We start from the raw sequence: 14893 nt of genomic DNA, 5'->3' as shown, positions 1-14893 counted from the left end.
CTCTGGTCCACAGTCTCCACTGAAGTAAAACTGTTCTAGTTGCCTAAACTGAAGCTAGCAGACATGAAGCATTTCTTGAACCTTTTGCCTGATGTGGCAGCTTTGACCAGTTGATTCATGTCGCCTATTTCTGATTGCCAACTGCAGTTGCTTAATGCACTAATTCTGCGTGCTGCCAGATCAGCGTAAAGTTTAAACATCAGTTGCTCCTTCATCATAATCATGGAGCATTAAGCACAACCATTACAGTGCTAAAAGCTACGCCTATCTCCATCCAAATTGGTTGCTTCACCTCATCCAATATGAAAAAAGTGTAGGCAGTTGTTACTGTCAACCACTTCTCCCTACTCTGCGGCAGTTTTCACACTTGGCCCATTGTGATGACATTCTTTTGCACTATACAGGTTATTTAATGAAAACTGTTCAGTGAAGAAACTATTTTTATGAATTTCTGGTGTTTTATTTAATTAAATGTGACTGATATATGATAAATATATATTATAATTCAGATTGCCTCTACAGCTGAATGGTTAGCATCTAGGACCTGTGCTTATATAGGAAGGCCTGGTTTATATAGTTTAGGTGCCACTCTATCAAAGGGTGAGCAATGATTAAGTTGTATTTCCTGCCAAAGTACAAAGTGAACAAAATCTCTAGTAAGTATGGTATGGAAAGTTCTGCCTGAACGTAAATGTACAAATTATACAAATTGAAGGTGGATGGGGACAAAGGGGAAGAGGAAGGGACTAATAATATCAGCTGCATCAGGGCTTTATGTGTAATCAGTGGCTGTAAGTGAAATTCTTGTCAGATCAGGGCTTTAACCCAGGGTCTCCTTCTTACTAGGCAATTACCCTCCTTCCCCACCCCCTTACCCTCCTTCCCCACCCCCTTACCCTCCTTCCCCACCCCCTTACCCTCCTTCCCCTCCTTCCCCACCCCCTTACCCTCCTTCCCCACCCCCTTACCCTCCTTCCCCACCCCCTTACCCTCCTTCCCCACCCCCTTACCCTCCTTCCCCACCCCCTTACCCTCCTTCCCCACCCCCACCCCCTTACCCTCCTTCCCCGCCCCCACCCCCTTACCCTCCTTCCCCGCCCCCACCCCCTTACCCTCCTTCCCCGCCCCCACCCCCTTACCCTCCTTCCCCGCCCCCACCCCCTTACCCTCCTTCCCCGCCCCCACCCCCTTACCCTCCTTCCCCGCCCCCACCCCCTTACCCTCCTTCCCCGCCCCCACCCCCTTACCCTCCTTCCCCGCCCCCACCCCCTTACCCTCCTTCCCCGCCCCCACCCCCTTACCCTCCTTCCCCGCCCCCACCCCCTTACCCTCCTTCCCCGCCCCCACCCCCTTACCCTCCTTCCCCGCCCCCACCCCCTTACCCTCCTTCCCCGCCCCCACCCCCTTACCCTCCTTCCCCGCCCCCACCCCCTTACCCTCCTTCCCCGCCCCCACCCCCTTACCCTCCTTCCCCGCCCCCACCCCCTTACCCTCCTTCCCCGCCCCCACCCCCTTACCCTCCTTTCCTGCCCCCACCCCCTTACCCTCCTTTCCTGCCCCCACCCCCTTACCCTCTTTTCACACCCCTCCCCCTTCCACCTTTGATTTTCATCATTGTTGTTGTTGTTGTTGTTGTTGTTGTTGTTGTGTTACTTTATCATTGCCATCATTACTATTGTTTTGCAGGATCCAGTTGGGAAAATTGATCTTAGCAAATGTTTGACAAAAACCATTGGTTCAGTAAGCAGGAGTCAGTGTGCTCGACCAAGAACTTTCGTCATAGAGACAAGCACACAAGACACTATATCTACTGCCATGAGGTATGCTATTGATATAAAGTTTCATCACATTGATAAGAGAGAGAATAACACAGATACTTATTACTACATTCATGGTTATCTGGTTAATAATTCTGTTTCAGAAGTTGGTTTTCCTGCCTTGTAACAGACATTTTTCTCTATAGGTATAATTTTTTACATGGATGTAGCTTTATAATAGGACACTGGAAACAAATAGAACTCTCTGAAACGTGAAATATGACAGTCACAGAGACATGACATTCTTGAGGTTCTCACAGTAAGGACCACTTAACAAGGGGTCGGTGGGGTAGAATGAAAATGTTCATGTGATGCCTCGGACACATGTGCACTTGTCATAAAGTGAAGATGCTACCTTCTCTTGCTTGCTGGTGCCTGACCAGCTAACACGTTTCTCTCCTACTCTCCCAAGACAGCCCTTACATTTTAGCCTTAGTGGTCACTCTCCAGGCAGTGATTGCTTCCCTAAATGCCACAGATGTATAACTCTTTTTATGGAATAACCTTCCAGGGCTCAATTTTGGAAACTGACACTTTCATATTGTCACAGAGGAAGCTGAGTAGCACTGTCACTGTGGTGTAGCAGTTATGATACTAGACTGTTGCATGGAGGGTCATGAGTTCAAAACTCACCTGAACTGTACAATTTTAATTTATATATTCGGTTTGAGGACATTCTAGAAGTAGCCACAAATATCAAGAATCATTGTGCTGGAATGTTCTGTAACTGTATATGTATGTGTTCTGGCCGGAGGCAATTCGCTCCGCATTCTTGTCTGTGCAAGTGCTGCATAAACCTTCGTTATGTGATTTTAGTGTTCGTCATTCATCTAATTACACCTTCGTCTATGTGACCTTATTCTGGTGGAGACGCTGGGAATTGGAACTTGTGATAGCATACATTACCAATGACACAGTGGCTCCCATCAGGCCACGACAGAGCCACTGTTCACGTGGCGAGAAACCAAAGTTTGAGTCCTATTCAACAGATTTCAATCTATCGGAGACAGAAGAAGAAGAGAATGTTACGATGGCAGCAACTGTGTGCCAATGCATGAGACATCCTTCTGTGTTCTCTGGTGACAATGGTCAAGATCCAAACAAGTGGCTGAAGGTATATGAGTGTATAGCCAAATGTAACAAATGGGATGACACCGTGTGTTTGGCTAATGTATTTTTCTACTTGGAGGGCACTGCCAAGCATTGGTATGAGGACAACGAGGAGAAGTTCACACACTGGGAAGTATTCCAGACAGGACAGAGCAAGTATTTCGGCGACACATGACAACAGAAGTGCAAGGCTGAAAATAAATTAAAGTGTAGGGCACAGTGTCCAAGAGAAACTAAAGCATCCTACATTCAAGACGTCTTGGAGCTGTGTAAAATAGTGGATCCTACAATGGAGGAGGAAGGTAAGGTTGCATATCTCATGAAGGGTGTTGCTGAGGACATGTATCAAGCCCTACTCCTGGAGGAGGTTGTGACAGCAGACGACTTCATAAAATAGTGCCAGTATATCAAGACAATGCATCAAAAAAGAATTAATTGAAAGAAGTTTGAATGGCTTCCAAATGTTGTATCAATGTCTGTGATGGAGGAAGAAACAGATTTCACAGATGTTCTTCATCAGATAGTGCGAGAGGAAGTTCAGAAGGCACTTGGATTGCACAGAGAGCAAAAAACCGGGACACTTCAAGAGGTCATAGGGGAGGAAGTGGAACAGTCATTGAACCCAATCTCTCATCTTTCATTTCCATTTAAAATGGTGAAAAAGTCAAGACCCAGGTGAAGTTACATTCCTACAATGCCGCATGGGCACCAAGGAAGATTGACATCTGGAGGTCTCAGGATAACCAACCAATATATTTCCACTGTGGATAACCAGGTCATGTCGTGCGCTATTGTCACAAAAGGCAGCGGATGTTTGATGATGCCCATGCCAGAAGACAGCAGACTGATCTTAACCGATGCGCCAACTTTGGGATGACAAAGATGAACAAGATGATGTGGGTGCAGGACGACCTAGGTCACAATCGCCGCAGGCTAGCCACTGGAGAGGACACTCCCCAACATGCCGATCAAGATCTCCATCACCATTTAGAAGCTCTAGCCTATCACCTAGCCACCGCAACCTGGAAAACTAAAGGGTGCTACCTCCCTTGGAGGTGAGGCCGCTGAAGAGAAAACTCCTCTGCTGTTGACCCCTACAAAATTGATAGGTAACTACGTTGATATCCTCATGGATGGCTGACCAGCCCAAGCTCTTGTAGACTCTGGAGCATCATATTCAGTCATTTTGGGGAAGTACCATCACCAGTTGCAGAAAACTATATTCATTGACAACAAAACATCTCTGGTGAAGGTGGCTAATGGAGAATATGTAAAACCTACAGGAAGATGGGTCATTTGTGTGGGTATAAGTGGCCATACACAGCCCTTAGATTTCATCATCTTACAAGAGTGTAATCATGACGTCATTCTCGGATGGGACTTTTTGAAAGCTTCTCAGGCAATTATAGATTGCAATCGCTCGAAGATTATGCTAAACAAGATGAGATACTGTGGACAGGAAGATGCGCCATTCCTGCAGTTAGCACTAGAAAGGTAACTGTCATGTATCATGCCATGCATCAACCCCTGGATCTTGTAGTGGAAGGTAAGAGCATACCAGTGACGAATAACTTGGTCATCTCAGCCTCTGTTGTCTTGTTTAAGAACAGATTCAGTGAATTGTGGATAGTTAACTGTTGCCAAGAACTGCAGATCCTTCCAAGATGAATGTGCATAGCAAATGCTGAGCCAGACAGCTGAGCATCGTGGAAACCTCTGATGCCGAGTCTGTGGGCGAAATTAGTGCTACCAAGATCTTCTAGCTCAACTATCACCAGATCGCACTAAGGAACAACAGTATAAGCTACTTGCCATTATTGAAGAGTTCTCTGAATGCTTGAATCCACAGGTGGAAAGCAAATTAGACAAATCGATAGTGAAGCACTGGATTAGCACTGGAGACCATCTACCAATAAGCCAGAGAGCATACCGTGTGTCAGCAACGGAATGTTGAATAATTTGTGACGAGGTAGAGAAAATGATGAAGAATGACACCATTCAGCCTTCGCAGAGCCCATGGTCACCACCAGTGGTCCTCGTCAGGAAGAAGCATGGCAGTTGGCGCTTTTGTGTTGTTTACAGGAAGCTTAATAAGATAACTAAATGGACGTTTCTCCCCTTCCAAGAACTGACAGTACACTAGATTGTCTGAAGGTGGCTAAGTTTTTCTCAACCATGGACATGTACTCGGGATACTGGCAAATTGAAGTAGATGATGCTGATCATGAGAAAACTGCATTCATCACCCCTGGGGGCCTGTATGAGTTTAAGGTAATGCCGTTTGGTTTGTGTAATGCACCAGCAACTTTTGAGTGGATGATGGATAATTTTCTATGTCACCTGAAATGGATGATGACATTATGGTGTTCTCAGAGACATTTTATGAACACACAAAAAGACTGAGGGCCTTTCTTAAGTGTCTCCAACAAGGCAGACTGAAACTTAATCCAAGAAAGTCTCTCTTTGGAGCAAAAGAAATCAGAATACTTGGACAACTTGTGTCAAATGAAGGTGTTCGGCTAGACCCAGAAAAGGTGAGATCTCTAACGGAATTTCCTATTCCTAAAAGTATTAAAGATGTGAGAAGCTTCCTCAGATTATGTTCTTATTACCATCATTTTATCAAAGACTTTTGTATAAAAGCCAGGTCACTCCAATGGTTGTTAAAAGCCGATGCTAAATTTATCTGGGGTGGCGCTCAACAAGATTCTTTTGATGTGCTGCGAAAAGTTCTGACAACTGACCCTGTACTTGCTCTGTATGATGAGAGAGCACCTACAGAATTACACACAGATGCCTGAGGGTACGGGATCACTACTGTTCTGGTGCAAATTTCGGATGGAAAAAGAAGGTTGTAGCTTATGGTTCTAGACACTTACAACAGCCAAGAGAAACTACTCAACTAAAGATAGAGAATGTCTTGCTGTGATCTGGACCATGTGCAAATTTCAACAGTATCCCTGTGGAAGGCTATTCAAAGTTGTTACAGACCATCATTCACTTTGTTGGTTGACAGGTCTTAAGGATCCAACAGGATGACTCACCAGGTGGGCACTATGTCTTCAAGAGTATGTCACTACCACAGTGTACAAAAGTGGAAGGAAACACCAAGATGTCAACTGACCCTTAAGAAACCCTGTGCAAGACTGATATAGTGACTGTCTCACTGCACTCCAGGATCTCTCTGCTGAGCTGAATGAGGATGCCGAGATATCTCAAATTATGCTTGCCTTAAATTGGTCAGAGTATGTGAAAGGACAGTTTAAGGTACTTAATGGATCACTTTGTAAGAAAAACTTTGATCTGTTTGGAAAGAGGTGGCTGCCAGCGATTCCTAAACACATGTGCTTAGATGTTCTACAGAAATTGCATGACACACCTGAGGCCGGACGTTTGGAATTTATTAAAACATACAATAGGATCTGCAAGAGATTTTTCTGGCCAGGTTTATTTAGGAATGTCAATCACTGTGTGTCGCACTGTTGAGAGTGCCAGAGGTGAAAGGCAGTTCCCCAGAAACCACCTGGCTGACTCATACCAATTCCACCAGCCGAAACACCTTTCCAGCATGTTGGGATTGACCACCTCAGACAATTTCCAACGTCTGCTAGTAGCAATAAATGGATTATTGTTTGCACTGATTATCTGACATGCTATGCCATTACAAAAGCTGTGAAAACAGGCGAAACATTCAAGGTAGCCAAATTCATTGTGGAAGACATTGTATTAAAACATGATGCCCCAAGGACCTTAATTACAGATCAAGGGAAAGTTTTTCAATCGAATCTTCTGACAGAGAGAAACCATCGGTGCAACGTCACTCATCACATGACGACTGCCTACCATCCGCAAACTAACATGCATACTGAATGCCTTAATAAGACCATGGCTGACATGCTATCAATGTTCATCAGTGTTGAGCAGAGCAACTGGGATGAGGTGCTACCTTTTGTGACGTTTGCCTACAACACCAGCAAACAAGACACCACAGGATTTACGCCATTTTTCCTGGTGCATGGGTGCTGTGTTTCCATTACATCCTGATGACATGGATGACAACTACATCGGCCAGGTGTTAACCAGATCTGAGGAAGCTCAGCAGTTAGCTCGACTCCACATGCTGCAGGCTCAAGAAAATGATTGCCGAAGGTATGAAGCGAGCCAGCGTCCTATTGTCTACCAGCCTGGTGACCTCGTCTCGATCTTCACTCCTGTTTGGAAGGTTGGTCTCTCTGAGAAGCTCCTCAGGTGCTATTTTGGACCTTATAAGGCTGGAAGACAGTTGTCTGATGTTACTTATGAAGTTAAAGATTTTGACCCCAACACAAGATGACAAAAGATCAAAGATACAGTCCACATCCTTTGAATGAAGCCCTATAAGTATCCTGCAACCCAGGTAAATTCGAAGCTCCAGCAACAAGCGGAAAGGTGACTTAGAGCATAGCAGCAAAGTAAGTTCTAAGTAGATCACTGCCAGGGCGAACATCAGTCATCGGGAGTTGGAGTATGCAATACCGATGACTCGTTCCCAGACTAGGATGTAACACCGAGATGATGTTCTCTTAAGGAGAGAGCAATGTCACAGAAGAAGCTGAGTAGCACTGTCACTGTGGTGTAGTGGTTATGATACTAGACTGTTGCATGTAGGGTCATGAGTTCGAATCTCACCTGGATTGTACAATTTTAATTTCTATATTCAGTTTGAGGACGTTCTAGAAGTAGCCACAAATATCAAGAATCATTGTACTGGAATGTTCTGTAAATGTATATATACCATACGTGTTCTGGCCAGAGGCAGTTTGCTCCGTACTCTTGTATGTGCAAGTGCTGCATAAACATTCCTTAAGTGAAGTTAGTGTTCGTCATTCATCTAATTACACCTTCTTAGACACAATATTTATTCGACCACCCTTAACCAGACACACACTTACTGACCACCCATGCCTCCGTGTACAGTAGCCAAGAGAGGAACTGACAGGACTGTATCTGTCAGCATTGCAACAACCTGATCCATCAGGCAAGGCTACTGGGGGTGTATGAGGTAGTTCAGGTCTTCACTGCAAGTCATCTCCTTGTGGCCACCCATCCAGGTACTTGACAATCCTCCCACAAGAAGTTGACCAATGTGAATGTGGAAATGCACATCTGGTAGGACTCATGCCCTGTTAGGCAGTCTTCTCCGGTTTAGTGAAAGATAATCCCCGAAGTGCAGCCCTCAAGATAACTTGCTTCAGTATTTCTTCTTTTTCCTCATTTAGTGCTGGTTGTCTCCCAATTGTTTGGATGTATTTCCCACACTTCATTTTGTACGGTTGATCTAGGAATACCATACAGGTCACACCCTTTTCTATACAATAATTTTCCACACTGAGTATTGTCAACAGCTTTACCTAAAAGTTCTGGCTCATAATTACACCGTACTAAAGCATCTTCCCTGCTTTTATACGTTCTTGGTATTTTCCAAAACCACCACATACAGTACATAATTTTGTAAAAATTATTGTTGTTTTATAACAGCACACAAAAAAACTTGACAGATTTGTACAGGAATGGTCTCAATACCATAAACCACTGAGCTTATTGACAATTGAATTATAATACTTTCCTACCAGTCTCAATAGTAGAGTGGTTCCACTGTACTGGTTCCACTGTACTTTCAACAATGAGACTGTTCATCATATAGTTACCTAAGTAAATGTTTGACCCAAAATAAAAGTTGTAGAGTGCGATAAATACATCTTGTTCTAAAATAACTGCACCTGGAATTGGAAATGAATGGCAATTCACTGCTATGCAATGGGAAAGAGCAAATGAACCATTCTGTCGGAAATCCACCGCCCCCCCACCAATTTCCAAAATCACACCATTTGATGGTATTCGCAAAATCATAAACCTTAAATAAAACTAATAACAGTGGCAAACTAACAACTTAAGTGTAATCTAAGCTGCAAGCTTAACTCTTTTGGGTTTGAATCTGAAACCATTTTACCTCAAGAATAGCCCAATCAGTGAAATAAAATTAGTGGTGGGGGGGGGGGGGGGGCAGGGGGGGGGGGATACTGTGTAGACACACATTTTTGCATGGTCCTAAGATTGAGTGTTCTGAACAACATACAAAAATTATGACTGGTGGGGTGTGAGCATTGGTATGGAACGGGGCATTTAAATATCACTTTCTTATGTTTTTCCCATTTCACTAAAATCGTGGCTTCTAGCAAAAACATTTATCAGTGTAAAGTTAAACAGCAAAAATTTCCTCCAAAAAAGTCCTATTCATTTTTCCCTAGGACCAATAGTTTCCATGTTGCAAGGGATGGAAAGATTGCAGAGTGTCAAAAATATTGTTTTACTGGTATAAAATGAATGTTTATCATTAAATGAAGTGAGTTAAAAACAAATATTAAGTGTGGACCATGTATAAAAGAATTAGATCTGTATTAGGTGATAAACTGCATTCCAGGGGTGTAACAGGGTGGATGGAGGATGGATGTTTGTGGTAGAAGTGCGAGGGAAAATAAGCACTAGTGACACAGTGCAAGGGCTTACCCGGGGGCGTTTTCCTCAAAATACACTAACACTACATGGGATTCAGACACAAGTTATTAATAACACTAATGCAAGAAATGCATAAGAGCAGAATCTACATAAATCTGTGCACACTGCTAGTACTAGTGTGCAAATTAATTCTTAGTCATCCTCTACACCAGCTGTTGTACTCTTTCTGGAAAAGCAACTTCCTTCACTGTGATCCCCCAGGGGGCTCACAGTTCTTTTGTGAGTTTGTGCATGGCACACCTGGGGCCCCAAGCTACTGCAACCAATGCTTCCTTCCCTGACTGCATTTCCTTCACCCTGCCCTCCCTCCCTCTCCTAGTTCCTTCTGTAGCCTCCCTCCTTTCCCTCTCTCGGAGTTCTGATTTACGTCAACCTGGCTATCCACCTGATTTTTTGTATACCTCCACTCCAAAATTTCTTCTCTCCAGGGGGCTCACAGTTCTTGCGCAAGTTTGTGCGTGGCTCACACGGGGGCCCTGAGCCATTGTAGCTCCTTTTTCCTTCTCCCTGCCCCCTCCCTCCCTATCCCCATTCCTTCCCTGTTGCCACCTCCTTCCCCTCTCTTGGTGTTCTGCTTTATGTAGACCTGATTATTCCACAGGTTTCCTGTATTGGATGCAATTTTGTGCCTTTTTCCTGTTCTTTCGCCCTTTTGGCATTTCGGTCCCCACTTGAGGTTTGACCTCCCCTTCAAAATTTCCTGATTTTAGTGTGACCCATATGGAGAACAACTCCCTCCCTAGCATCTATGGTGTGGATTCCTCTCCCCTCTCCCTTCCCCACTGTAGCCCTCTTCCACCCTGCTAGGTCACCAGCATGTGTAGCCAGTCCATGTGGTGGGGCTGTTACATACCCATATGGCTGAGCCCCCTGACAACATAGGGATCACATACCTGAACTGTCCCTCCCCGTGTATACCAAGCAGTGGTTGCTTGTCGTCTTGAAGTATCGGGACTCCCAGCAACAGCTGCTGCCAGACGGCTCTTGTTGTGGCTGGGTGGTGCCCATGGGGAGAGCCCCTGGTCGGAGTGGGTGGTATCAGGGCGGATGCTTGGTGCATGAAATGCATCAAGCTGCAAAACTCTGGCCATTTTCACGTGGCCATCTGTTTGAATGGTGGGGAATCCTTAAATGCTGTCTTGTATGAGCTGGCAGCCCTCCCCTCCCTGGCTACACCATGAGAGGAGGGCCAGGCTCGCCGTCTTGGGCTGAAACCTTTTCCCCCCATCATGTCGTCTGTACTAGGACAGATGGGGACACATTCACCACCACAAAGCCATTGTTTTTCATGGAAAATATCGAGGACAAGTTTGGTTACGTGGAGTCTCTTAGTAAGATGCTTATGGGCTCCCTGTTGAATAAAGCTTTTTTTCCACACAATCCGTAGCTCATCATGCCTGTGATCATCTTTGCTATGTCCCAGTGCCTATACTCCTCACCAATCTCTGAATATGGTCCAGGGAGTCATTTTTCATAGGGACCTCACCCTGCATATTGATGAGGAACTCCAGGGTATTTGGAGTGGCATGGCATTCATTTTGTCCGACATGTGCAGAAGGGTCGCAAAGACAACTGCACCGATACTGGCACCTTCATCCTGGCTTTTTGAGGGGGTACCCTCCAAAGGTGGTCAAGGTTATGTGCTACAGATGTGACATGAAGCCGTACATCCCTCCACCTATGCGGTGCTTTCGGTGCTTGCGTTTTGAGCATATGTACGGCGGACCCTTTGTGTGGTGACTGTGGCCACCCCATCCATAAGGGAAGCCCATGTGTTCTGCCACCTGTGTGTGTTAATTGTGCTCACCGCCACTCCCCTTGCTCGCCAGATTGCCCGGATTATAAAAGAGAAAAGAAGATACAAGAATATAAGTCCCTGGATCACCTGTCTTACACTGAGGCTCGGCAAAAGTATGAGAGACTCGATCCAGTGTCACTATCTTCAACTTTTGTCTCTGTTACTTCCTTTCCTCCTCCTCCTCCTCCTCCTCCTCCTCCTCCTCCTCCTCCTCCCCCCCCTCCTCCCTTGTCCTTACCCCAGCCCAGTCCCACTCTCCCCTCCACCTCCCCTGCTGTTACCATGACCTCCTGTCAGGGAGTCGCCCCGCACCCCAGCTGAAGAAGTGCCCCCCTTCTTCGGTATCTGCCAGTGATTGGGTTCCATCCCGGGAACCCTCTCCCCAGTGTGTCTCAGGCCAGAAGACTGTTACCACAACTCGGCCATGAGGCACACCATCTGTGGGCCCCAAGGCCACTCGCTCTCTTTCAGTTCCCGATCTTGCAGACACCTGTACACTCCGTGTCCTGGCGTCCTCCACCTCAGAAAGAGAAGAAGAAGAAGAAGAAGAAAGATGAATCCCAAGACAATGCATTCCTGGTGCCCCTGGAGATACCAACTCCCCTCTCGCAACCTGAATCTGACATCTTATTTATGAGAGACCTGAGTTTCTCCTGGCGTATACAACTTTCAAATAACTTCCGGGACTTCAGCCAGGTAACACTTTCAGCGACCGCCAATATTTCGGTGGGAGAACACCCTGCCATTTTCAAGGCAAACTGCAACGGACAGGCGGCGTACATGCAAATTTAATACCTCGGTTCTCGGACAGAAGCAGGAAAGACCACACACACACACACACACACACACACACACACACACACACACACACACACGGTTGCTCACTAATTTAATCTCAACTGCCTCCCTAATGACACTGTCCCAAGAGCTGGACGTGCATGCCAATATCTTGGTGTTATTATACAACATGGGGTGACCAGTATCCAAGCAATGTTCGGCAATAGCAGATCTATTTGGCTGCTGTAATCATGTGTGCCGTTTATGCTCAGTACATCTGTCCTCCACGGTCCTGATAGTTTGACCAATATATGCCATGCCGCAGCTACAAGGAATACGATATACACCCGCCTTACGCAGTCCAAGGTCATCCTTAACGGAACTCAAAAGTGCTCTAATTTTAGATGGAGGTCGGAAAACACATTTCACATCATATTTCTGTAAAATATGACCGATCTTATTGGATGTGTTTCCTATGTAAGGCAAAAAGGCAGTAGACTTAGGTGTTGACTCAGAATTATCATCAATCACCCGATGTACAGTTGGTCGATAGCGCAACGCACGTTCAATCTGTCTATCACTATAACCATTTTGACGAAATGTAACTTCAAGATGGGACAGCTCAGCTGGCAAAGTCTCAGCGTCAGAAACGACATGTGCCCTGTGTACCAAGGTACGAAGTACCCCTTCACGCTGAGCCGAATCGTGACAACTATTAGCTTGTAAGTACAAGTCGGTGTGAGTACGTTTCCTGTAGACTGCATGTCCCAATGATCCATCATCCTTCCTCCTAACCAATGCACATGATTACAGCAGCCAAATAGATCTGCTATTGCCGAACATTGCTTGGATACTGGTCACCCCATGTTATATAACAACACCGAGATATTGGCATGCACGTCCAGCTATTGGGACAGCATCATTAGGGAGGCAGTTGAGATTAAATTAGCGAGCAACCTCGTTAACAGGGATGGAGGTTTCTGTTTAAACTCTGTTTAAACTCTGTTTGGAATCCGGCTCTCTCCCTTGTCAAAAAACCGAGGAACAGAGTCAATGCTGCCTCACCTGCGAATTCATAGTCTCACTATCGATAGCTCTGGCTTTGGTCATCTTTGGTGGCACTAGTGTTCAGTGTAGTTTGCCTTGAAAATGGCGGGGTGTTCTCCCGCTGAAATATCAGCGGTCGCTGAAAGTGTTACCTGGCTGAATTCCCGGAAGTTATTTGAAAGGAATCTTATTTATGGATGTCACCTCATCCTTGTCGGTGGAAACTACTGACAAAGTGACCTGACATCCTCCTTGGCTCCTTCATGCCTACCTTGGACTCATGCCACATGATCATCCAGTGGAACTGCAGTGGCTACTATCATCGCCTACTGGAAATGCAACGTCTTGTCACCTCTTACTCTGCATTCTGTCTTGTTCTCCAAAAAACACATTTCTGTGATGATCACTCTCCCACTTTACATGGCTATCAGGCATTCTGTCAGAACCATGCTGGCCTTGGGACAGCATCTGGTGGGGTCTGCACTTTGGTTCGCTCCAATGTCCTTAGTGACTGGATCCCCCTATGTACCACTTTGGAAGTGATAGCGATTAGAGTGCAAACAACTCCGGCAATCACCATTTGCAGTGTCTACCTCCCTCCAGGTAGGCCACTTGCTTATGTTGCACTATCTACCTTAATTCAGCAACTCCCATCCCCATTCTCCTCCTTGGGGATTTCAATGCCCAACATCCACTGAGGGGGAGTTTCACATCAACAGGTCGGGGTATCCTAATTGACCAACTCATCACAGACTTCGATTTGCGTCTCCTCAATGATGGTTACCCTACACACTTCAGTGCCACTCATGGCACCGTCTCTGCTATCGATCTCGCGATCTCCTCCCCTGCCCTCGTGGCTTCCCTACATTGGTCATCCCATGATCACCTTTGTGACAGTGACCACTTCCCAGTGACACTATCATTCCCCTGCTGCCACCAGGTATACAGGCCCCCATGTTGGGTATTCCACAGGGCCAGTTGGCCCTTATACATGTCTGCTGTCCGCTTTGACACCTCCCTCTCAAATTCTATTGATGTAGTCATGCAAGGCATCTCTGCTGCTCTTCTTCATGCTGCTGTCACTGCTGTCCCCCTGTCCACAGCCACAGGGCCCCCTCATCGTTGGCCAGTACCGTCGTGGACCAAGGACGTCGCAGTCACTGTCCAGGACTGCTGACAGGCGCTGCAGCAATTTAAGCGACACCCCTCCCAGACCAACCTCCTCACTTTTAAATGTCTTCATGCTAAGGCTCATTACATTATTAAGTGGAATAAAAAGGAATTCTGGGAGCACTATGGTCCCTCTCTGGGGACATATGCCTCTTTATCACAGGTTTGGTCAAAGGTCCATATCATTCTGGGCCGCCAGCAACAGTCAAGTGTCCAGGATCTGAACATCCAAGGAGCTCTGTGAACTGATCCGTTGGTCCTCGAAGAACACCTTGTGACATGCTTTGTGATGGCATCGTCATCTGCTTCCTACCCTCTTGCCTTTCTCCAGCAGAAATGCAGAGTTGAACAGACGCCCCCCCCCCTCCATTTCATCCCGCACCATGTTGATCACTACAATGCTCCTTTCACTGAGTGGGAATTGGTGCAGGTTCTTAGCTCTTCACAAGACATAGCCACAGGGCCAAACTCCATTCACAATCAGATGATTCAACACAATCAGATGAGGCAACAGCTCCTCAGGGTCTTTAATCACATCTGGGTCATAAGTGCTTTTCCATCACAATGGTGAGACAGTATAGTTATCCCCATCCTTACGCCCATGAAAATCCCATTAGCC

At 46.0% G+C, this 14893-nt stretch overlaps 1 protein-coding gene across 1 annotated transcript in view; it reads left to right on the top strand.

Moving 5' to 3' along the window:
• Positions 1-14893, top strand: part of LOC124616388 (anillin-like) — a 110351-nt gene that overhangs the window by 77776 nt on the left and 17682 nt on the right. The window contains exon 9 of the mRNA XM_047144694.1: positions 1687-1820. Within this exon, the coding sequence (XP_047000650.1) occupies positions 1687-1820 (134 nt within the window). The remainder of the gene's footprint in view (positions 1-1686; positions 1821-14893) is intronic.

This window comes from Schistocerca americana, chromosome 5, assembly GCF_021461395.2.
Source record: "Schistocerca americana isolate TAMUIC-IGC-003095 chromosome 5, iqSchAmer2.1, whole genome shotgun sequence".
NCBI lineage: Eukaryota > Metazoa > Arthropoda > Insecta > Orthoptera > Acrididae > Schistocerca > Schistocerca americana.
This window is presented reverse-complemented; position numbering and strand designations above follow the sequence as displayed.